Here is a 26,318-nt window from a genome sequence, read left to right as displayed (position 1 = left end):
AGGTCCCTGTCTCCTGACTCACCTGTTCCTCAGTTCAGAACTCCACATGTGGGTTACCATTTGGACTTAGCAAGGGACAGGTCCTTTACTCCGGAATCAACACTTTCAGACTGGGAAGGTACTGATTTTTGTCTGGATACCCTGTTTGATGAGAGCAGACCACAGTCTCCAGTGTCAGTGTCCTCCCTATACGAACTTAGGTCACTGTCTCCTGACTCACCTGTTCCTCAATTCAGACGTCCGCCTATGTGTGATGATGTGGAATTAACAAGGGACAGGTCGTTTACTCCAGAATCAACACTTTCAGACTGGGAAGGTACTGATTTGTGTCTGGATGCCCTCTTTGATGAGAGCAGACCAGAGTCCCCGCAGTCAGTTTTGTCAGATCTTGGACTTGATAGGTTCTTTAGTAACAGGGCGTTGTCCCCAGAATCAGTGTCTTCTGATTTTGACTTTTCTCTTCTGCATGACTGGTTGGCAGATTTTAGAGCATCCTCCCCAGAATCTGTAGCATCAATTGAGCAGCACCAGTTTTCTTCTAGCATGGCATTTGGCCAGATGATGAGTCAGCATTGTGATTATTATTTACAGCACTCAGAATGTAGACCAGTATCACCGCTTTCAACACTGTCAGATGTTGAGTATTATGAATGTTGTCTGGACGAATTGTTTGACGAAAACAGAGCAGATTCACCAGACTCTCTTACTTCACAGATTGAAACTAAACACACAAGTGTATCGGCAACTGCATCCCTACGGTTTTCCAGTGTAAACGCCCTAACTTATGCAGATGTTGTGCGTGGTGTTACACGTGAAAATCATTCTGCTGCCATTCCCGTAGTTTCGACATTTGAATTGAGACATTTGTGGCCTCCATCAGTGACACCAGATGAGGAGTACACTCATTCCACCATATACGATTGGGTCAGCGAGTTGAGACCACAGTCACCCGAGTCACTGGCCTCTCAGTGGGAACTCAGGTCCCTGTCTCCTGACTCACCTGTTCCTCAGTTCAGAACTCCACATGAGGGTTACCATTTGGACTTAGCAGGGGACAGGTCCTTTACTCCGGAATCAACACTTTCAGACTGGGAAGGTACTGATTTTTGTCTGGATACCCTGTTTGATGAGAGCAGACCACAGTCTCCAGAGTCAGTGTCGTGTCAATACGAACTTAGGTCACTGTCTCCTGACTCACCTGTTCCTCAATTCAGACGTCCATGTATGTGTGATGATGTGGAATTAACAAGAGACAGGTCGTTTACTCCAGAATCAACACTCTCAGACTGGGAAGGTACTGATTTGTGTCTGGATGCCCTCTTTTATGAGAGCAGACCAGAGTCCCCGCAGTCAGTTTTGTCAGATCTTGGACTTGATAGGTTCTTTAGTAACAGGGCGTTGTCCCCAGAATCGGTGTCTTCTGATTTTGACTTTTCTCTTCTGCATGACTGGTTGGCAGATTTTAGAGCATCCTCCCCAGAATCTGTAACATCAATTGAGCAGCACCAGTTTTCTTCTAGCATGGCATTTGGCCAGATGATGAGTCAGCATTGTGATTATTATTTACAGCACTCAGAATGTAGACCAGCACTGTCAGATGTTGAGTATTATGAATTTTGTCTGGACGAATTGTTTGACGAAAACAGAGCAGATTCACCAGACTCTCTTACTTCACAGATTGAAACTAAACACACAAGTGTATCGACAACTGCATCCCTATGGTTTTCCAGTGTAAACGCCCTAACTTATGCAGATGTTGTGCGTGGTGTTACATGTGAAAATCATTCTGCTGCCATTCCCGTAGTTTCAACATTTGAATTGAGACATTTGTGGCCTCCATCAGTGACACCAGATGAGGAGTACACTCATTCCACCATATACGATTGGGCCAGCGAGTTGAGACCACAGTCACCCGAGTCACTGGCCTCTCAATGGGAACTCAGGTCCATGCCTCCTGACTCACCTGTTCCTCAGTTCAGAACTCCACATGTGGGTTACCATTTGGACTTAGCAGGGGACAGGTCCTTTACTCCGGAATCAACACTTTCAGACTGGGAAGGTACTGATTTTTGTCTGGATACCCTGTTTGATGAGAGCAGACCACAGTCTCCAGTGTCAGTGTCCTCTCTATACGAACTTAGGTCACTGTCTCCTGACTCACCTGTTCCTCAATTCAGACGTCCGCCTATGTGTGATGATGTGGAATTAACAAGGGACAGGTCGTTTACTCCAGAATCAACACTTTCAGACTGGGAAGGTACTGATTTGTGTCTGGATGCCCTCTTTGATGAGAGCAGACCAGAGTCCCCGCAGTCAGTTTTGTCAGATCTTGGACTTGATAGGTTCTTTAGTAACAGGGCGTTGTCCCCAGAATCAGTGTCTTCTGATTTTGACTTTTCTCTTCTGCATGACTGGTTGGCAGATTTTAGAGCATCCTCCCCAGAATCTGTAGCATCAATTGAGCAGCACCAGTTTTCTTCTAGCATGGCATTTGGCCAGATGATGAGTCATCATTGTGATTATTATTTACAGCACTCAGAATGTAGACCAGTATCACCGCTTTCAACACTGTCAGATGTTGAGTATTATGAATTTTGTCTGGACGAATTGTTTGACGAAAACAGAGCAGATTCACCAGACTCTCTTACTTCACAGATTGAAACTAAACACACAAGTGTATCGGCAACTGCATCCCTACGGTTTTCCAGTGTAAACGCCCTAACTTATGCAGATGTTGTGCGTGGTGTTACACGTGAAAATCATTCTGCTGCCATTCCCGTAGTTTCGACATTTGAATTGAGACATTTGTGGCCTCCATCAGTGACACCAGATGAGGAGTACACTCATTCCACCATATACGATTGGGTCAGCGAGTTGAGACCACAGTCACCCGAGTCACTGGCCTCTCAGTGGGAACTCAGGTCCCTGTCTCCTGACTCACCTGTTCCTCAGTTCAGAACTCCACATGAGGGTTACCATTTGGACTTAGCAGGGGACAGGTCCTTTACTCCGGAATCAACACTTTCAGACTGGGAAGGTACTGATTTTTGTCTGGATACCCTGTTTGATGAGAGCAGACCACAGTCTCCAGAGTCAGTGTCGTGTCAATACGAACTTAGGTCACTGTCTCCTGACTCACCTGTTCCTCAATTCAGACGTCCATGTATGTGTGATGATGTGGAATTAACAAGAGACAGGTCGTTTACTCCAGAATCAACACTCTCAGACTGGGAAGGTACTGATTTGTGTCTGGATGCCCTCTTTTATGAGAGCAGACCAGAGTCCCCGCAGTCAGTTTTGTCAGATCTTGGGCTTGATAGGTTCTTTAGTAACAGGGCGTTGTCCCCAGAATCGGTGTCTTCTGATTTTGACTTTTCTCTTCTGCATGACTGGTTGGCAGATTTTAGAGCATCCTCCCCAGAATCTGTAACATCAATTGAGCAGCACCAGTTTTCTTCTAGCATGGCATTTGGCCAGATGATGAGTCAGCATTGTGATTATTATTTACAGCACTCAGAATGTAGACCAGCACTGTCAGATGTTGAGTATTATGAATTTTGTCTGGACGAATTGTTTGACGAAAACAGAGCAGATTCACCAGACTCTCTTACTTCACAGATTGAAACTAAACACACAAGTGTATCGACAACTGCATCCCTATGGTTTTCCAGTGTAAACGCCCTAACTTATGCAGATGTTGTGCGTGGTGTTACATGTGAAAATCATTCTGCTGCCATTCCCGTAGTTTCAACATTTGAATTGAGACATTTGTGGCCTCCATCAGTGACACCAGATGAGGAGTACACTCATTCCACCATATACGATTGGGCCAGCGAGTTGAGACCACAGTCACCCGAGTCACTGGCCTCTCAATGGGAACTCAGGTCCATGCCTCCTGACTCACCTGTTCCTCAGTTCAGAACTCCACATGTGGGTTACCATTTGGACTTAGCAGGGGACAGGTCCTTTACTCCGGAATCAACACTTTCAGACTGGGAAGGTACTGATTTTTGTCTGGATACCCTGTTTGATGAGAGCAGACCACAGTCTCCAGTGTCAGTGTCCTCTCTATACGAACTTAGGTCACTGTCTCCTGACTCACCTGTTCCTCAATTCAGACGTCCGCCTATGTGTGATGATGTGGAATTAACAAGGGACAGGTCGTTTACTCCAGAATCAACACTTTCAGACTGGGAAGGTACTGATTTGTGTCTGGATGCCCTCTTTGATGAGAGCAGACCAGAGTCCCCGCAGTCAGTTTTGTCAGATCTTGGACTTGATAGGTTCTTTAGTAACAGGGCGTTGTCCCCAGAATCAGTGTCTTCTGATTTTGACTTTTCTCTTCTGCATGACTGGCTGGCAGATTTTAGAGCATCCTCCCCAGAATCTGTAGCATCAATTGAGCAGCACCAGTTTTCTTCTAGCATGGCATTTGGCCAGATGATGAGTCATCATTGTGATTATTATTTACAGCACTCAGAATGTAGACCAGTATCACCGCTTTCAACACTGTCAGATGTTGAGTATTATGAATTTTGTCTGGACGAATTGTTTGACGAAAACAGAGCAGATTCACCAGACTCTCTTACTTCACAGATTGAAACTAAACACACAAGTGTATCGGCAACTGCATCCCTACGGTTTTCCAGTGTAAACGCCCTAACTTATGCAGATGTTGTGCGTGGTGTTACACGTGAAAATCATTCTGCTGCCATTCCCGTAGTTTCGACATTTGAATTGAGACATTTGTGGCCTCCATCAGTGACACCAGATGAGGAGTACACTCATTCCACCATATACGATTGGGTCAGCGAGTTGAGACCACAGTCACCCGAGTCACTGGCCTCTCAGTGGGAACTCAGGTCCCTGTCTCCTGACTCACCTGTTCCTCAGTTCAGAACTCCACATGAGGGTTACCATTTGGACTTAGCAGGGGACAGGTCCTTTACTCCGGAATCAACACTTTCAGACTGGGAAGGTACTGATTTTTGTCTGGATACCCTGTTTGATGAGAGCAGACCACAGTCTCCAGAGTCAGTGTCGTGTCAATACGAACTTAGGTCACTGTCTCCTGACTCACCTGTTCCTCAATTCAGACGTCCATGTATGTGTGATGATGTGGAATTAACAAGAGACAGGTCGTTTACTCCAGAATCAACACTCTCAGACTGGGAAGGTACTGATTTGTGTCTGGATGCCCTCTTTTATGAGAGCAGACCAGAGTCCCCGCAGTCAGTTTTGTCAGATCTTGGACTTGATAGGTTCTTTAGTAACAGGGCGTTGTCCCCAGAATCGGTGTCTTCTGATTTTGACTTTTCTCTTCTGCATGACTGGTTGGCAGATTTTAGAGCATCCTCCCCAGAATCTGTAACATCAATTGAGCAGCACCAGTTTTCTTCTAGCATGGCATTTGGCCAGATGATGAGTCAGCATTGTGATTATTATTTACAGCACTCAGAATGTAGACCAGCACTGTCAGATGTTGAGTATTATGAATTTTGTCTGGACGAATTGTTTGACGAAAACAGAGCAGATTCACCAGACTCTCTTACTTCACAGATTGAAACTAAACACACAAGTGTATCGACAACTGCATCCCTACGGTTTTCCAGTGTAAACGCCCTAACTTATGCAGATGTTGTGCGTGGTGTTACATGTGAAAATCATTCTGCTGCCATTCCCGTAGTTTCGACATTTGAATTGAGACATTTGTGGCCTCCATCAGTGACACCAGATGAGGAGTACACTCATTCCACCATATACGATTGGGCCAGCGAGTTGAGACCACAGTCACCCGAGTCACTGGCCTCTCAATGGGAACTCAGGTCCATGCCTCCTGACTCACCTGTTCCTCAGTTCAGAACTCCACATGTGGGTTACCATTTGGACTTAGCAGGGGACAGGTCCTTTACTCCGGAATCAACACTTTCAGACTGGGAAGGTACTGATTTTTGTCTGGATACCCTGTTTGATGAGAGCAGACCACAGTCTCCAGTGTCAGTGTCCTCTCTATACGAACTTAGGTCACTGTCTCCTGACTCACCTGTTCCTCAATTCAGACGTCCGCCTATGTGTGATGATGTGGAATTAACAAGGGACAGGTCGTTTACTCCAGAATCAACACTTTCAGACTGGGAAGGTACTGATTTGTGTCTGGATGCCCTCTTTGATGAGAGCAGACCAGAGTCCCCGCAGTCAGTTTTGTCAGATCTTGGACTTGATAGGTTCTTTAGTAACAGGGCGTTGTCCCCAGAATCGGTGTCTTCTGATTTTGACTTTTCTCTTCTGCATGACTGGTTGGCAGATTTTAGAGCATCCTCCCCAGAATCTGTAGCATCAGTTGAGCAGCACCAATTTTCTTCTAGCATGGCATTTGGCCAGATGATGAGTCAACATTGTGATTATTATTTACAGCACTCAGAATGTAGACCAGTATCACCGCTTTCAACACTGTCAGATGTTGAGTATTATGAATTTTGTCTGGAGGAATTGTTTGACGAAAACAGAGCAGATTCACCAGACTCTCTTACTGCACAGATTGAAGCTAAACACACAAGTGTATCTGCATCTGCATCCCTACCGCTTACCACCTCGAAACCTCTAACATATGCAGATGTTGTGCGTGGCGTCACACATATGGAAGATGAAGGCAGAATGCCACCTTTTTCATCATCTGAGTTGAGACCTCTTTGGCCATTGGCAATGACGTTATTTGAGCTGAGACCTTTTTGGCTTTCATCAGTGACATCAGATGAAGAGTACAACCTTTCCACCACAGACAATTGGGTCAGCGAGTTGAGACCACAGTCACCTGAGTCACTGGCCTCTCAATGGGAACTCAGGTCCCTGTCTCCTGACTCACCTGTTCCTCAGTTCAGAACTCCACATGTGGGTTACCATTTGGACTTAGCAAGGGACAGGTCCTTTACTCCGGAATCAACACTTTCAGACTGGGAAGGTACTGATTTTTGTCTGGATATCCTGTTTGATGAGAGCAGACCACAGTCTCCAGAGTCAGTGTCGTCTCAATACGAACTTAGGTCACTGTCTCCTGACTCACCTGTTCCTCAATTCAGACGTCCATGTATGTGTGATGATGTGGAATTAACAAGAGACAGGTCGTTTACTCCAGAATCAACACTCTCAGACTGGGAAGGTACCGATTTGTGTCTGGATGCCCTCTTTTATGAGAGCAGACCAGAGTCCCCGCAGTCAGTTTTGTCAGTTCTTGGACTTGATAGGTTCTTTAGTAACAGGGCGCTGTCCCCAGAATCGGTGTCTTCTGATTTTGACTTTTCTCTTCTGCATGACTGGTTGGCAGATTTTAGAGCATCCTCCCCAGAATCTGTAACATCAATTGAGCAGCACCAGTTTTCTTCTAGCATGGCATTTGGCCAGATGATGAGTCAGCATTGTGATTATTATTTACAGCACTCAGAATGTAGACCAACACTGTCAGATGTTGAGTATTATGAATTTTGTCTGGACGAATTGTTTGACGAAAACAGAGCAGATTCACCAGACTCTCTTACTTCACAGATTGAATCTAAACACACAAGTGTATCGACAACTGCATCCCTACGGTTTTCCAGTGTAAACGCCCTAACTTATGCAGATGTTGTGCGTGGTGTTACATGTGAAAATCATTCTGCTGCCATTCCCATAGTTTCGACATTTGAATTGAGACATTTGTGGCCTCCATCAGTGACACCAGATGAGGAGTACACTCATTCCACCATATACGATTGGGCCAGCGAGTTGAGACCACAGTCACCCGAGTCACTGGCCTCTCAATGGGAACTCAGGTCCCTGCCTCCTGACTCACCTGTTCCTCAGTTCAGAACTCCACATGAGGGTTACCATTTGGACTTAGCAAGGGACAGGTCCTTTACTCCGGAATCAACACTTTCAGACTGGGAAGGTACTGATTTTTGTCTGGATACCCTGTTTGATGAGAGCAGACCACAGTCTCCAGTGTCAGTGTCCTCTCTATACGAACTTAGGTCACTGTCTCCTGAGTCACCTGTTCCTCAATTCAGACGTCCGCCTATGTGTGATGATGTGGAATTAACAAGGGACAGGTCGTTTACTCCAGAATCAACACTTTCAGACTGGGAAGGTACTAATTTGTGTCTGGATGCCGTCTTTGATGAGAGCAGACCAGAGTCCCCGCAGTCAGTTTTGTCAGATCTTGGACTTGATAGGTTCTTTAGTAACAGGGTGTTGTCCCCAGAATCGGTGTCTTCTGATTTTGACTTTTCGCTTCTGCATGACTGGTTGGCAGATTTTAGAGCATCCTCCCCAGAATCTGTAACATCAGTTGAGCAGCACCAATTTTCTTCTATCATGGCATTTGGCCAGATGATGACTCAACATTGTGATTATTATTTACAGCACTCAGAATGTAGACCAGTATCACCGCTTTCAACACTGTCAGATGTTGAGTATCATGAATTTTGTCTGGAGGAATTGTTTGACGAAAACAGAGCAGATTCACCAGACTCTCTTACTGCACAGATTGAAGCTAAACACACAAGTGTATCTGCAACTGCATCCCTACCGCTTACCACCTCGAAACCTCTAACATATGCAGATGTTGTGCGTGGCGTCACACATATGGAAGATGAAGGCAGAATGCCACCTGTTTCATCATTTGAGTTGAGACCTCTTTGGCCATTGGCAGTGACGTCATTTGAGCTGAGACCTTTTTGGCTTTCATCAATGACATCAGATGAAGAGTACAACCTTTCCACCACAGACGATTGGGTCAGCGAGTTGAGACCACACTCACCCGAGTCACTGGCCTCTCAATCGGAACTCAGGTCCCTGTCTCCTGACTCACCTGTTCCTCAGTTCAGAACTCCACATGTGGGTTACCATTTGGACTTAGCAAGGGACAGGTCCTTTACTCCGGAATCAACACTTTCAGACTGGGAAGGTACTGATTTTTGTCTGGATATCCTGTTTGATGAGAGCAGACCACAGTCTCCAGAGTCAGTGTCGTCTCAATACGAACTTAGGTCACTGTCTCCTGACTCACCTGTTCCTCAATTCAGACGTCCATGTATGTGTGATGATGTGGAATTAACAAGAGACAGGTCGTTTACTCCAGAATCAACACTCTCAGACTGGGAAGGTACCGATTTGTGTTTGGATGCCCTCTTTTATGAGAGCAGACCAGAGTCCCCGCAGTCAGTTTTGTCAGATCTTGGACTTGATAGGTTCTTTAGTAACAGGGCGTTGTCCCCAGAATCGGTGTCTTCTGATTTTGACTTTTCTCTTCTGCATGACTGGTTGGCAGATTTTAGAGCATCCTCCCCAGAATCTGTAGCATCAATTGAGCAGCACCAGTTTTCTTCTAGCATGGCATTTGGCCCGAAGATGAGTCAACATTGTGATTATTATTTACAGCACTCAGGATGTAGACCGGTATCACCGCTTTCAACACTGTCAGATGTTGAGTATTATGAATTTTGTCTGGAGGAATTGTTTGACGAAAACAGAGCAGATTCACCAGACTCTCTTACTTCACAGATTGAAGCTAAACACACAAGTGTATCTGCAACTGCATCCCTACCGCTTACCACCTCGAAACCTCTAACATATGCAGATGTTGTGCGTGGCGTCACACATATTGAAGATGAAGGCAGAATGCCACCTGTTTCATCATTTGAGTTGAGACCTCTTTGGCCTTTGGCAGTGACGTCATTTGAGCTGAGACCTTTTTGGCTTTCATCACTGACATCAGATGAAGAGTACAACCTTTCCACCACAGACGATTGGGTCAGCGAGTTGAGACCACAGTCACCCGAGTCACTGGCCTCTCAATGGGAACTCAGGTCCCTGTCTCCTGACTCACCTGTTCCTCAGTTCAGAACTCCACATGTGGGTTACCATTTGGACTTAGCAAGGGACAGGTCCTTTACTCCGGAATCAACACTTTCAGACTGGGAAGGTACTGATTTTTGTCTGGATACCCTGTTTGATGAGAGCAGACCACAGTCTCCAGAGTCAGTGTCGTCTCAATATGAACTTCGGTCACTGTCTCCTGACTCACCTGTTCCTCAATTCAGACTTCCACAGTGTCTATATTCAAGTACTGTGATCTCTGGCACATTTTCACCAGCATGTAGAAGCGATTCTGGCATATCTAGATCTGGCACAGTTGAAACAAGATCCACAGGTCCTTCCCAGTATGAAATGCTGAGTCAATTTAATGAGACTATTTCACCCTCAGAGTTTTGGCTAGCATCACCTCAAATATTACATTCAGATGATGGAAATCCTTTATATTCAACATGCTCATTCACTGACCAGAGGCCACCTTCTCCAGAATCGTTCTCCTCACTTAATGAGTTCACTGCACTTTCTCCTGACTCTGAAATTCCCCTGTTTGACTGTCAACCTTGTTATTACATGCATTTGTCACAAAACCCATCTCTTCCACCAGACACCATAATGCCTGAGAGGGATTATAGTAATTTATGCCATCATTCTTTATTTAATGAGATCAGACCAGATTCCCCTGAGTCCATTGTGTTTGAGACTGAGTTTTGTGAGTCCATCAGCAACATGTCATTTGATGATGAGTACACACAGTCATTCCTTGACTATTGGATGTCTGAGTTAAGACCACCTACCCCTCAAATTCCTGAATCAATAGGAGATCTAGATGAAGTTTTAAACCCACTGACATGTGGGCAAAATCTCCCAGATGATAAAATTACAGCAGACAACAGACTTGTATCTAAAAAAGTATCCAGAAGGTTAATGGCACACATACATGATCCAGCCTATGACAGAAAATATGTCTGTGATAAAGTTTGCAATCAAAACAAATTTGATGATTCACCGGTCAGCATGGGAGAACCACATAGCCCACCCAAACCTTGTCATTTTGAAAACACCATGCCAGACTCCAAACTGTTACAGGATTCTTCACTATCCCACTCTACAGGCCCTGATCTTACAGTATCAGATTCACATCCTGAAATGTTGATGCCACCAAGTGGAACAATGGAGGGAGAGCCCAGAATGCCCTCCTTAAACAATAATGACCAGTCTTTTTTTATCAGGCCTCCTCCATGGAAAGCAAAAACCCTAGACTAGATCAGGTCAGACCACACAATGTTAGCCAGTTTTGCACTAAGTTAAGTCACTTGCCATCTGTAGAACAAAAATTTGAATGTCATCATGTTGTCTGGCTGGAGGAGGCTTTCCATGAACAAACTCAAGCAAAGAGAGGATCAGTGAAACGAAGACAACTTGTACATGAGCATAAGTGGACTGACCCTGAATCACAATTAAAGATGTCACAAGCCCAAGATTCATTTTCCAAGAACTTGAAAAGAAAATCCATGAGTGAGGACAAGAGCAAAAGTTCCTTGGTGCCGGTAAGACAGCACAGGCTATTGCAAAGCAGTGAATGCAGTGTTGCTTTCAAAAGTAATGAACATGGCAGTACATAATGTGTGAATGTAGAAGACGCTGTCACTAATAAAACGCAGATTCTTCATTGTCTTGCTGTGGCATGTTTGCATTAAAGCAGAAGAAATGATCTTTCAGTGAAGCACAACTAATGGAGAATACAGTGACCCAGTCAATGTGACATACACTTTTTGTCCTGGTATGGAATGTTCTCATATGCCACTTACATACAGAGCTAACCAGTGGTCTTAGTAATATCATAAGACTGCCTGACTGACTGCTTCAAGCCTAAAGAGATTAAATTGCCTTCAATATATCATACCTTACCTAAGATTACAATCTACTGTATTTTCAATAAGTTGCAGTAGCTTTCAAGGTCTAACAGCCATGAAAGTCTAGTAACCAATGTACTTGACCAGGCCAAAGGCATATACTGTCTGTTTTTATCACTCCATTGGCGCCACTATTGTTGTCTAACATGGCAATTCCTCAGTGGAAGCCATGTCTAAAGAAGTTTGATTGATATTCATTTCAGTTGCTAAATTAAATGTGACAGTAAAATTGCATGTCTATAGCTAGATATGACTTCCAATTACCACCCCTTCTCCCACATTCTGTTGTCTCAATTGTCTAGGCAGAGGACACAACCCCACTGGTTGAGATGAAAAAATATTACAATTCTCTCCAAAATGTTAAATTATATTCATGATGCAGTATGTGACCAACACAGGAACAGACAGTAGTAGTGTTTGACTGTGACAAATACTGTAATTTGTTGGGTTTTGCATTTTAAAGGGAAGTGCAGTGTGTTATGACACTGCAGCAACAATTACTTGAAATTAGTGCAAAATGGCGCATGTCCACCTTCATGTTCCACCAATGCCTGATTTTGACTTAAGTTCATTTGTGCCCTGCTTTTATTATTAAAATGATATTGTGCTTTCAGGGATGTTTTCAATGTAATATCTCTATGCAAGTGGGCTACAAATGAATTTCCTCATTGGAGATACTGCTTTCGTGTATAAAACCAGAGCCTGTCCTTGACAGATGCATGCTTCATTTCATCATTTCCTTTCATGATCAAAAAAAAAATCACAATTCATTGTTATTTATATTTTTTCCCACTCCATTGTATCATTTTTTGCAGGTCTCAAGAGCATCTTCAAAGACAAATCTTTCAGAATCTTCTAAACAGAAAAATGTTAATTTAGGACAGAGTCAGGTCTTTCCAACAGAGATGCCAGCCTTGGCACACGATTCAACCACACCTTCCATTGAAAAGCTAGAATTAGCAATTCCAGCTGCCTTTGACCCAAGAAAAATGCAATCTGAAATCACATTTGCCAATCAAAGTAGCTCACCTCAGGAAAAAGATGAAAAGCTGTCATTCCTGAAACAAAGTGAAAATTGTGACTTAGTTAAACCAAGCTCAGTGACCCCAGACTCACCCTGTGAAACTACTCAAGACTGTCCAGATGACCAAATCATCATATCCTCAGAGTCTGTTCCAACAACATCAGGGTCTGGGTCCCCTCAGCTGGACCAACTGCTGTCAGATTTGGAGGAGATGAAACTTAAGTTTAGACCAGAGACTCTTGACCTACCTCTGTCAGAATCCAGTGATGAAAGCCCTGAATATGAACAAAGTCCTGAGTTTGAAGACCTTTCACCTGAAGACCCTACTGAAGACATTGATACTCGAAGAGTCAGTGTATCATCTCTCATACAGCTTGCAGAAGATAAGAATCAAACAAATGTGTCTGTCACAGAGCCTGCACATTTCCAGACATCCATTCAAGATGAACCGGAAATAGTCTCAGTCAGTCTTGATCAAAGTCCAGAGACACATGACCCACCTCTGTCAAAATCTAGTGATGAAAGCCAAGAACATGATCACTTTCAAGATTTTGGCGACCTTTCATCTGAAGCTCTTACAGAAAACATTGATACCCAAAGAGTCGCTGTGTCATCTGTTATACAGCTTGTGAACAACTCTACTAGTGACACAAATGTAGCAGGCACAGAGCCTTCACCTCAAAGAGTCTCAGTTAGTCCTAGTCAAAGTCCAGCGATACATGACACACTTCTGACAGAATCCAGTGATGAAAGCCCTGAAGATGATCAAATTCGCAAGTTTGTAGACTTTTCACCTGAAGATCTAAACCCTGCAGAAGATATTGATACCAAAAGAGTCAGTATGTCTGTTAAACAGCTCACAGAAGACACTAATTACACAAATGTAACAGGCACAGTGCCTGCACATTTCCAAACATCCATTCAAGATGAACCTGAAATAGACTCTCTGGATCATACAAAAACATCTGAGACAAGTGTGCCATCAAGCCTTGGAAGTTGTCAGGACAGCCATTTATTTTCTTCCCATGGAGTAGCTACAAAGGGTCAGTCAGACATACCTGAGGTACATCAGGCTAATCCCTTTGAGGAAGATTCTACAACTGACATTCTTCAAAGTAAAGAGGAACTTCAACCAGCTATATCATCTATTGACTCAAAGCGTTTGACAGAAGAAATATCCACACAGAGTACTCAGGATCAACCTCCACCTTTGAGGGAGGCACCTTCTTTTGAAGCTACTCAGAGTGAAGATATGTCTTCTCAGTCTCTTTCGGATTTGACTCCGGAGACAGTTACATCCGCAAGACATTTTAGCTTTGAGGAACTGATGCCGTACCCCTCCTCAGTGAACATAGAGACATCCTCAGAAGAGGATAGGACAAGGGCAAGCGGACAGCAATCAGAAGAATCTCTGACTCCAGTAGACTCTGAGTGTTTTGCCTCTCAGCCCAGTTCAGGTAAAGCAGAGATGACCTCATCAACCTCTGATGAGGAGTACAGCATCCCACTAGGGTATGAAGAGACCTGTTCTCCTGCAAACTACCATACAGACATGCCCCCAGAATACTCAGAAGTTGTGAATAGTGGTGTTAACAGCCCAACCTTTGAATACTCTGACCCAGAGCCATACTTTGACTGCAAACAAGCTGCATCAGATTTCTCAGAGACTGAACCTGATGAACCTGAACCAAGTACAAGGGCAAGAGTGCTGGAAAAGGTGAATCGAAGAGTCCTGCTGTCCTCTGGAAGTGAAGATTATGAGGATGCCTCTTTTGTCCATGAGCCTCTTTATAATTTACGTGAAGAGAATGAAGAGTCGGATGAGGAATTCACCTTGTGTGAGGCTTCACAACCGCCTTCTGTCCGTGAACTTGGGGCATATGATGATACTGATAAATATCTGACAAGGGTAAGATGAGATTTGGTAAACCACCCCAACCTGCAAGCTTTTTCCAGAGCTTAATTGAATACTAGATTTGCTTCACAAAGGAATGACTGCTAACCCTCTGGCCACATGGATGGAATCTAAAAGTCCCTATAACCATTGTTTTTGTTTTGATTTCAGATTTAACCAGTCCTGGCTCAGCATGCCACTTTGCTGCCTGTAACTAGCTGTACCACTCACAGTATTAATCTAAGCTACATGTTATTTCATCAGCAATAAGCAATTAACTAAGTAAAAGCATGGTATTTGTTTTGCAAATATATTTCCAGGTTACAGACTGCCATGTTGTACTTTCCAATGAAATGCAAGAAAATTCAATGCAGAAAACTCAAAATCAATGGAAAGTGCATCGTATCACTCTGTTTATTGCTTGCTTTGCTGCAAACATTTATATGCTGTATTGTCATTCATAAAATCTTAAGGTTTTGTGTTGTTTGGTCAGGAAATCACTGCAGAGCTCGGATCAATGTCAGAAAGTTCAGATGATGAATTTTTGACCACCAGAATAGTGCGAAGGAGAGTTGTCATTCAGGTATCCGATTTAGAATGATGGATGGTGTTTAAAAGAAGCATGGAGGGTGTGACTTCCAGAGTGCAACTTTAACCAGGCTTGGTCTTCACTATCAGCTTAAAATGCACACTGACTAACAACCTTTAGTCTCATCAACATGGGTGAAGAATTTGTGTTTGAAGGTTAGGGTTAGTTAGTTAAGTTAGGTTTAAAGGAAACCTTCCACTTGATTTGCATAGATGGCTGAGCATCTCAGTGGTGTTTTATGCTGCTCTAAGCACTTCTTTGAAAGTTTATTTATCAACCTTCTGTATCTTCTTTTCCCTGAGAATGCAAGTTTGTTTCTTATATCCTCTCACTGAATCACTACCTAAAATGCAAACTGTGTGTCCTATTTTTTCTCTAACATGTATGTGTGTTATTTTGAAGTGAACAATTAAACACAGTGTAAATGTTACACAGACCCATGTTAGCGTTCCTGATTATTGTTTGTCTTGTTTCCGTTACAGGCTGATGAAATGCCTGACCTCCCCACGCAGTCAGTGACGGAAGAAAAGTACAAGGATGAAAATGGACACATTGTTGTCAAAAAGGTCAAGCCAAACTCCAGTAGAGCTTTACAAAGAAAATGTTACGATAGTGCAGCATTTCGAGAGACTATGTCGCTCAATTTCGGGAAACCGTGTTGTTTGTTACCATTAACCATTAACGTAATTGTCATCGCACATGTGATCTTCCACAGGTTACCCGTAAAATTATTCGCAAGTGTGTGTCTGCGGATGACCAGGTGTCATTAGAAGGAGATCTCCAGGGGTCTGTCAGCATGGCTCAGGGAGATGGCTACTCGAGGGTGGTGAAGCGGACTGTTGTGAAGAGTGAGGGAGACCACACAGAGGTGCGTGTGCTGTATATTTTATGTGTGTTCATAAATCTCATTTTAACAGAAAATACCAGACACACCAACAATTATGTTGGTACTAGTATATAAAGGAGATTTACAAATTAACAACTTCCTCTGCTGACCTCTAGGTAACATTTGCTGAACGTGAGGGTTTCTCTGCAACAAAGCAGGAGACACGTGAGGGATGTAAGGTCAGTCACGTAGAAAGGACGACAGTGGTGGAAGGTGAAAGGACAATGAAACACCAGGGTGATCCTTCTTTGGCTTCTGACCTCCCCTCAGCCCAAGACGACTTTAAGCAGGTTAGTTAATAATCTCACGAACATTAGAGCCTGACTTAGCCGATTGTACTATACATGTGTAGCTGGAACACTGTATGTGATAGGGCCTTCATTTCAAGGAACTTGAGAAAAATATGCAGTGTTTGCCGTTGTTTCACTTGCATGTGGAGCCTTTTTCATAATTACATCATTCCAAATTAAGTGAAAACTGTTTTCTTCCCTCCATGCCACCAGGCCTTAGGTTATATAAGTGGTTCTAGCACAACAGAGCTCCCTCTTGTGGTAGAAAGAGAGACACTCAAAGAAGATGGAACTGTGGTCAGGAGGTGTGTGAGTGCTGGAGTGCATCTGTTTGTGTGTGTGTGTGTGTGTGTGTGTGTGTGTGTGTGTGTGTGTGTGTGTGTGTGTGTGTGTGTGTGTGTGTGTTGTATTTTGTGGGTGTGATTTCCTACAATGACAGCCATGCTGTAGGGTTGTTAATTTTACTAATATAGATTAATGTTTGCTGTGGCTGCTCTCATTAACCATTAGCAAGCATGATGTGAAATGTTTGTATTAAAGAGAGATGACATGCAATGGAACCAATGAGATACAGTATGTGTTCTGTACTGTTGTTATTTGGGTGACAACATTTTCCAAATCTAATATCAGGAATATTATTTTTAATTATGACGATGTCATTTGTATGTACTTGATATGAATGTCCTACCACAAGTGCTAGTTTTTTATGATGTCAGTTTTGTTTTTCTGCAGCTAGGAAGTTGCTGTGCATGTGACAAGAAAAAGCTGATTTACAATGCATGATATAATATGAGTTTTTGGGGTTTTTCTCCCTTAACATATCTAGTATTGCAAGATCTGTTCCTTCAGTATAATTTGCACAGAGCCTCAGGTGTGTGTTGTCTTGAGGTGACTGACTGACCTGTGACTGACCTGTCTTCCTCTGTGTGATTCGGCCCCTTCCTTGCTCCATCTCTAGGGCCCACATGCGTAAAGGTCGTACCCTCAGGCGAACAGTGGTGAAGGGAGCTGGGCAGCAAAAACAGGTCCTTCTAGAGCAAGTGGATAACCCCAGAAGAGGGCCGAAGCCACATGATCTCCAGCAGCATCTCCACCAGCTCTTTCACCGCTACTATGAAGAAGAGACGGAGGACAATGATGAGGACGAAGAGGAGGAGGAAGAGTAGAAGAATGTTCAAAACTCTCCCCAACTCCCTGGCTCTGCCCTTGCTAAAGTCCCCCCATATCCTATGCATTAGCAACATGCAATCCCGGTGTGCACTAAGGCACCTCAAAGCTACTGCGGTCTTCCCATTTAAGTCCTGGAAGATGACCCTTTGTTCGGTTCTGAGTTTTCTTCCCTGGCTTGTACACAATGTACTCATGGTTTTCTTTTCATGTTCGGTTGTTGTTTTGCCTTTTTGTGACCAAAGAAAGTTGTTTTCCTGATTCATTTTACTTTCCATGTCAGAGTTGTCTTAGATATTGTTTGTCTTGATGCTGTGGTAGAGCAACAATGGAAAAAAAAACATTTAAAAAAAACAAAGAAAACAGAGGAACACCATTCACATCAACTAACTCACAAACCTCCTGAAGGTAAAGAACACTTTACCTGAAAAACACTGATACTACTCTCTGAGTAGGAGGACTGAAAGACAATATCTCACACTGCACTGCCTCTCACAACCAGTTTCTCAGATATTCCGTACTTTAAAAACTCTCACTCACTGTACTAGCCTCTCCGCACTTTTGACTCAGGCGGTCAAGATGTCAAACAGAGAAAATCAGACTGTATCGACACTAAATTGAACTGCTGCTGCTGTGTTTTGTGTAGGCTATGTGTAATCTGTCTTTGGGAATTATATATTATCTATAATCTAGACATTACTGACATCAGTAGCCTAGGAATTAATAATCACTCATGTGAAAATAGAGCAGGCATGACTAATCAACATCTGTCATTATGATGCTAGCTTTGACTGCTTTGTAGTTCTATGGATGGCCCTTCTGCCTCTCTTTCCCTTCTGAGTGTGTCTTTGTTTCTGTTATGTTTAATTGTATTCATTTTGGGCGTTTTCTCTTAAATTGTTGATATCTTACTGTATGAATGATGAACGTATGAGTGAGGTTGTACCGCAGGTACTGTATGCTTGAGTGTGCCCATGCATGTGTTGAGTTGAATACTGCATTTCCAGCTTGTTTGCAGGGGGGAAGTTTAAGAATTATTTTAAGATGATTTTAAACTTTTTAAAGCTGGTTGGAAATGTCTTAGTTGGTTTGTTTTCATTTTTAGTATAGTACAAAGAACTTATTAAATCTTTGTTTGAATGTCAGATAGAGGTTTCTGTTTATTGGAAAGTGTGGTCAATCGGATCATCACAGCTGTTTAGAAACACTTTTCTGATGTGATACTTATGGTAAGGTGATCAGGTGTTTCTCCTTTATTTGATGTTTTGATCTTTATGAGTTTATCTTTTGATGAGAAAGTGTTGGACCAGGTGTTGTCAGTTGTGTGGTTTGTGTTTGTGAGCGAATGAGACTGTGAGTGTAGCAGAAGAGTGTGTGCCAGTTATCTGTCAGCAGAGAAAAGAAAGATTTATTTTACACACACCGCATTTGCACTCCTGAATGTCAAGAGGGAACGCCTCCATGCTTTTTGTGCACAGGATCTAAAAGGTACAATATATCCTAGCCACAGAGAAAGTCTCATCCTGTCGGCACAGATGATAAATACAAAAGTATCATTACACCAGACACATGAGTAATGAGGCAGGTCGAGAGCTTAAATATATCATTATTCACAGCTCTGAACATCGCTACTGTATGTATCTACAACATGTAATGTATTTATTTCACTATCACTGTTTACTTTGTGATTTAGAAAAATGTAAAATGCAAACTAGTGGAAGTTCACTGTGACAGGTATGCTTTTAATTTGAAGAATCAGCATCCCTTTTCTGTGATGATGACAGTTATATACATATACGGTGCATATATAAATATCTATTAGGGCATGTATTACTGTATCAAAATTCAAAAAGACAAAAAATGGCTGCAGTGTGTCTATGGCTGATAGAGAATAAAAATCTACAAATGTGTGTTGTTGTATCTTGTGAATCTGTACAGTTGTTTTTCACTCACAAAGTCAAATGTAGTAAGCAAAAAATAGTTAAGTGTGTATTATTGCAAGACTGTAAATTAGTATAAAAAACACACAGCCCTGATCTTATCGATCCTCTCTTATGTACTGAGTAGTCCAGGTGCTGCCCCCAGCTGGGCCTGAGAGGTACTGCAGTAATGAAGGCATATCAGCAACTGATACTTCATACAGTCAGTATGAAATTTTATAAAGAAATATGATTGATTAAAATAATAAATAAATTACATATGTATGTTGCAATTTTGCAACATTTTTAAATGGTCTTCAACATAAACAATTTTGTGCAATAAAATGATGGGATCATAGGAGGTCAGAGTAGATAATTATGGGGGGGGCGGGGGGAAAGGATTAACTTCATTGTTACAAGTTATTTTTTAGCATATGTTAAGTATATCATGCTTTTAGTGACAGGGACAAATCAAGTTATTTCATAAAGTGGTGGGAACGATAGGCCGTTCATTATTCAGATATAAGATATAAGCTAATGGACGTTGTGGAGTCGCTGAAGTCAATTATCCTGCTTAAGTGATATCATGACAACAATAACAACAACCAATAATTTATATATTCATACATTTGTGATCAAAAAAAGTTATTGTCACAGGATATTAGTCTGTTCCCCTGGCAAAACCTGAGGGTTTGGCTAATACCTCGAACAATTGTTGTGGTCCTGTACATTTTCATGCAATAAAATCGTTGCGGACTATTTAGGAAATAGGACAAACCTGATACAGGACAGTGATACAGTAGATATTTCATAGAGCTCTTTGAATTAGTTATTAGCCAGACCTTATGCTAGCAAGGTTGCACGTCACTAACAGCGTTTATGTTTAACAAGGACAGCTAGCCAGCCATGTCATTGTCCCTAAATCAATATCAACATTTTCAAAAACAAATGACAACGGCCATGTGTTAGCTACCTTCAGCTTCAGCCCCGAAGTAGGCCAACAAACGTAACTATAAGGCGAACAAACAGTTACACTGGAACTGTTTAATTCTAGTAGTTACATTGGATGCTGAAGGTTCACTGTATTTCAGGTCATGGTAATTCTGGGTGCTGCATCGTAGGCAACTTTACAGCCACTCTGTAAGGAAAGTCCCACACAGAGTTTAAAAGCCTGCAACTCAGGCATCCCATGTGCAGAGGCTTTGTCCTCGCAGCAGCAGCCCCTGGGTTCCAGTCCTGGCCTGGGTCCCTTTGCTGTGTGTCACTCCCCCTCTCTCTCAACCTGTTTCCTGTCACATCTTCAGCTGCTCTGTTCATAAAAGCCAAAAGACCAAAAAGAAAAAAAAAGAAAAGCCTGCAACTCCCCTCCAGTTAGTTAGAACTAAAGAAGCCTCTTGGATGAAAGGTGAAACATCTTCAAGGTACTGAAACATGTCCAGTTGCGTATGATACAGCAGTTACATGGGTGTTTAGCAGGAGGTATACCATTGTCTGAGTCAATAATCTATTAAGTATTTTACTTACAACAATGAATAGTCCTGCAGTGTACAATCCTCTGAACACCACAAGATGGCGCCTGCAACACACAAGCTCCAAGAAGCAGCCCTCCTTGTCTCTTTGAGCTCACTAGTATCAAGCAGTCATCTCACATCTCATTCTCTAATCAAGTCGCCACTTCCAGTCCACACTCAAGGGACCCTTCTGGCCTCCACACCATTCATTAATCTAAAATAATGGGTACCTTGTCAAACCATATCTCTTACTTAATGAAACTTTTAAAGGTCCACTATGTAGTTTTCGGTATGAAATTTTGATCAGAAGAGAAAGATCTTCATTCGCTGCCTTTTTTAAATGCCTAAACAAACCAAATAAATGGACAAACATGCTGATTTTCTTATTTTATATATGGCAGACCCTGCCACCTTTCTACCTTAAAACTGTGTTCTGGGGACTTTATATTCTTCTAAGAACTGCTTGTTGATTCAGTTATGGGAAAAATAAATATTTCTTAGTTTGTATTATTACCTCATGAATACAGTAGATATTAAAATTCTGACTTTTAATCTCTTCTCCAAAGCTACACAATGCCCCTTTAAAATGTTTTGGAGTAGAGTTGAAGCAATATGCCAGTGTCAAGATGATATCAAAATTGACGGATATCATAATGTGATATTAAAAATAATTAAATATGAACTTTTTGTCACTTTTTTGTGAAATTATAGTCCAGTTTGTTCAACTACAAACGTATTTTATTTTATTTCCTTTAAGGGTCATTGTAACTGAAATTACATAGTAACAGTGTAATACTGTATACTGTGAAACTATGATCGTAAAATCTCATACCATTGCAGCCCTAGTTCAAGGTTTCGTCACATGACTAGTACATCTACCTGTACTGTATATCCAAACAGCATGATAAAGCAAAGGACACAAAGAAATATTTTAAATAATGAACTTCAGGTCTTAAACACACAACACCAACTCCACTCCATCTCTGTACTAGGGCAGAAATGATCAACCAGTCACACAAAACAAGTTGAACAGATTCATTATACACCTTTGAGTTGATTTATTTATTTCTTAAACATGTTAAGCCATCCATTGCCGTGCTGGCAACAGGTACACACCATGTAAGGAGTGGTGCATTGCATTGACATCATACGTTTCGTTAAAAGAAATGTTTGTCATATTTTCCCGATAAAAAAGAAGAGACCAACCAATTGAAAAGAGCAAACAGTAAGGATGACGAAGACTACGGCATTGTCCTGCAGCGGTGAGGAGACCACTGGCTGGTAGAAGCACTCATCATCAAGGAAGACATCCCAACATTTAATTACAGTCCAACTTTCATTTGACTCCTTCACTGCTGTCTTACCATCTTCTTGTCAGACTGCAACGTTCTTCAACCCAGTGCTTTTAAGACGCTTCCAGACTTAACAGCCTAACTGTCAGGTTGAAACTTAACTTGACAGAAGGTAAAGACTATAGTGCCTTTGCTCCATCTTCATCATCGCCACCTTGTCTGTGCAATTGGCAGAGTAACACACTGGAAATGACAAGAATAAAATGACAACAGAAACCCTACATACAGTCATACAATACAAGTACAAACATTATGAAAAATGAGCTTGTTTTCTTCTCATTTTTATACAAAATGTAAGGGGTGCTTCAGCAACCAGGACTTTAGTTCTCCTCCTCTTTGATATGAGGTGTTGATATTCACGCTGGATGCTAACCGTAACTGTGTTATTGTTTTTACAACAGTTCCATGATACTGGAGGACATTAGAAACATTTGGGACAGGACTGATGCACAACATTAACAAATGCAAACAAACAAGTCAGTGATTCACAAATCAAACAGAAGATATTATAGTTTCATATGATCTTACTTACAATATTCCCCCCCATGCACTACACAATAGTCTTGAATTTTCATATATTACATATATGCTACATTCTCTTATTTCTTATTTCACTGATATAAAGGCAAACATATCTCAATGCAAAGTGTAAGCTGCTCTGCTTTTCTTTACATTTAAATTAGTATTATAGGTTGAAATCGGACGATTCAAACAGTATGACTTAGCTCATAGCAAACATAAATGTAGCTCATAAACTGGATTTTACGTAAACTCGTAATTCCTCTGATAGCAAGAATAGCAATTTCAATGTTTGTTTTTGTTTTTATCAACAATCACAATGTATATACATCACCAGAACTAAAGCAAGCTCAAATTTTAACATGATCTTCCAAATGTTTTTGTATTGCACACACATAAATACACATAAAAATACTGAACTAATTTTTGGGAGAGGTTACAGTAGTAGATTTTTAAACATCTCTATTTTATATTTAAAATGCATACCAAAACATCTTAAAAAACAAACCAAAAAAAAAAAAGAAATGTTGTCAATATGCTTGTTTCATAATGTCCAAATACTGTGTGCAGCCACCCGGTGGTGGTTTCGAATGATGTCCATTAATAAAATGCCATAACAGTAAAATGTATTAATACTTGTGTCCTGTGCGATGTCATGTCCTTACAGAAGGGTCAAAGGTTGGAGAGCAGTCATGGGTTGGCTAGTTGACTGCCCCACTACATTTGTAGATGGGCTTATTTTGAATTTTCATTTTATGACCACATGTTGATATTCCATTAACTGCAAAGAGAGAGATAGAAAGAACATAAATGTGAATGCATCCTAACACTCTGCACTGAGTATGTTTACTATGCCAAGAAACATCAGAACAATATATATTTTATTGCAGCAGATGTAAGAGCAGGCTGTGATTAATAACAGGTTAATAACACTGGCATCCCTGGGAATGTCTCTTTCACACCTATGACCCAATTATGTTGACGAATTAGATCTTTTCTTCAGGAATGTTTGGGTGTGTAGACTTAGTTCAGACTAGCATAACTTTTGTCATTTTTATTGCAGGTGTTAATGCAACACAACATAAACTACAGATGTACCGATACCATTTTTGCTTCCCAATACCAACTATGAGATTTGGTAAATCTGAGTACTGATTCGATACCAGTGTGTTAAATACATATTAATTACTGTTATTACTTTCAACAGCTTTATACTACTTTCCCTGTATGGATTTTATTCTATGTTATTCTTTATCAATAAATGACCTAGTAAGATTGGATCGGGGGGTATAGTTGTGTACTGACACAAAATATGATACCATTTCCAGGCATTTCCAATTCTAGTACTGGTATCACAATGACCCTTAGGTAAACAACTTTATGATTCATATTTCTTCATGTAAGCGTTTTGAGATATAATTCTCAGCACGACTCTGCCCAACGTCTACCAGTCAAACTAGTAAGGCTGTAATAAGTGACATAGATTACACCCATAATTCTCCTCCTTTGATGACTCAAAGTGTCGGTGGCGGGAAATACTCAGTGCACAAATACTCCACCTTTGAAAGTGACTTTTAGCTTAACTCCTCCACCAGGTCTGTCTAGGTTTTGATGCTTACTCCACACGAGTTCTCACACCTTTGTGTGTTCAAGGACTTTCGAGGCCCAATTCCCTCAAACTCAACCACGCTTGGTTTGAGATTTGGATCACAGTTAGTTACTGTTACAACAATGACATTTTTAATTAATTTATATTTAATTAGATAAGAAAGACAGAGGCTTGAACATGTGAACAGAAATGAAAGATTTTCTTGCGTCAAGTAAAAACAATATCAAAAGAAGTTAATTTCTATTACTGAACAAAATCTCTAAATTCATCACTTTCAATGACCCGTGTCTTTTTTGTCTATTTTCAAATGCACTGATTGAAGACTAGTGGGAATCTAATCCATATCTCATGAATCTGGAGGGTGATGCTTATTTTTCTTTTAGACGTCAAAAGCAAAAACCCGGTATCATGTTTACAAGCGTGCTGGGAAGTTAAACCACTGGAGGTTGGCAAAAAAAAAAAAACAATCTTCAGTTGCTGTGTGTTCCTTACTGTCTCTTACTGGGAGGGGATGCTGGGCGAGCCGGAGCGGTGGAAGTGGATGTTCTGCCACTTGCCGTCGCGGCGGTGCCACACACGGGTCTCCTCAGACTGCATGGTGCGGGGCATGCCGGCAGCATCCATGTACTGGGTCAGTCGAATGTAAGCAATACACGCTGCATTTTCCCCAATAAGGTGCACGTGTGGATTCAAGAGGATGGTGTGCACCGGCTTATTCCCTTTAGACAGGGCTGAAAGAGAGACAAAATGGCTGATTCCAGGGAGCACATGTCATATGAATAGAATAGATATCACTTTCCACACATGGCTGGGTGATGATGGTTTGGGAAATTCCAAGACAGCTGCATGACGAAAACCAAACACTAACCAGACCTTTAAAGGAGGGCTAACCCCATATGAAGACAAGAAGAACTAAAAGTCTCCATATGTTGATGCTGGATAGTGGACAAGCACAGGCTCGCCAAATGATTGAGGTTTCTAGGACATATCTGGTTTATCTGAACTATTTTTACCCAGACTGAGGACATTCTGCCATTTATAGCAGGCATTACTCATTAGTGGTTTTCTGCTCCAAGGTCAGTCCAAAATCACAGCGATGACCTTGTAGTATACCAGCATGTAAGATGATAGGATTAAATATTGATAGAGAACATACATACGAATGCATTATTTACACTCTCTCCCATATGAAAAACATGCTCAAAACCCCTTTTTCGCCGTGTTGGAGGCCTTTTTTATGTTCAAAATCTGGACACTGTTCACTTTATATAATGTTTCAACCGTATTCATTTGAAGCAATGAAACAGAACTTAAGATATTGAGTTTCCTGTACACATGCTTGTGCTTCCCAATACTCGAGTACACTTGACCTGCCTCTACAGCTGATGCGTGTTGGCTCTTTAAGCTGCATGCATATATGGCTTGAGCAAGACGGAACTCACTGCAGCATGTGAGCTATTCAAGAAACATTGTGTATCAGTATACGTGTTGTTAATGTGCAGCCTGCAGGTTACCCTTAATTCGGTTTGAGTAATTTTAGTGCACATACTGTCTGTGCTGCAAGTATATTTCATAAAGTCAATTTTATTCAGTGGCCATGCTCCAACTTCAAAATAAGTGTTCAGTCACAGGGTTAAGTTCATCCAAAAATGAAAATTCAGTCATTATCTGCTCACTCACATGCCAACTGAAAGTTAAGTATGGCTTCTTAATCAACACAATACTTCTGGAGCTTCAACAGCAAGTAGACAGGAACTTGTTTCAAAACTGAAAAAAAATAAATAAATACTTGAAAGAAA

The 26,318-nt window shown here is 41.7% G+C and overlaps 2 protein-coding genes across 10 annotated transcripts in view; one reads left to right on the top strand and one right to left on the bottom strand.

The window, feature by feature from the left end:
• LOC119028664 (ankyrin-2-like) overlaps positions 1 to 17,608 on the top strand; it is an 84,842-nt gene extending 67,234 nt beyond the window's left edge. The window contains exons 45-49 of the mRNA XM_037114938.1: positions 15,749 to 15,832; positions 15,982 to 16,134; positions 16,269 to 16,442; positions 16,656 to 16,747; positions 17,401 to 17,608. Of these exons, the coding sequence (XP_036970833.1) occupies positions 15,749 to 15,832; positions 15,982 to 16,134; positions 16,269 to 16,442; positions 16,656 to 16,747; positions 17,401 to 17,608 (711 nt within the window). The remainder of the gene's footprint in view (positions 1 to 15,748; positions 15,833 to 15,981; positions 16,135 to 16,268; positions 16,443 to 16,655; positions 16,748 to 17,400) is intronic.
• A 4,465-nt stretch (positions 17,609 to 22,073) lies between these two features.
• The window catches only part of camk2d2 (calcium/calmodulin-dependent protein kinase (CaM kinase) II delta 2), a 39,479-nt gene continuing 35,234 nt past the window's right edge, over positions 22,074 to 26,318 (bottom strand). For 5 of the 9 annotated variants that reach the window (XM_037102845.1, XM_037102901.1, XM_037102910.1 and 2 more), the window contains 2 exons: positions 25,012 to 25,250; positions 22,074 to 23,691 (listed from right to left, as the gene is read on the bottom strand). In XM_037102845.1, the coding sequence (XP_036958740.1) occupies positions 25,018 to 25,250 (233 nt within the window). In that variant the 3' untranslated portion in view covers positions 22,074 to 23,691; positions 25,012 to 25,017. The remainder of the gene's footprint in view (positions 23,692 to 25,011; positions 25,251 to 26,318) is intronic. The other 4 variants (XM_037102881.1, XM_037102890.1, XM_037102837.1 and 1 more) reach the window with 1 other exon arrangement.

The sequence above is a fragment of the Acanthopagrus latus genome, chromosome 1 (genome assembly GCF_904848185.1).
Source record: "Acanthopagrus latus isolate v.2019 chromosome 1, fAcaLat1.1, whole genome shotgun sequence".
In the NCBI taxonomy this organism is placed as follows: Eukaryota; Metazoa; Chordata; class Actinopteri; order Spariformes; family Sparidae; genus Acanthopagrus; species Acanthopagrus latus.
This window is presented reverse-complemented; position numbering and strand designations above follow the sequence as displayed.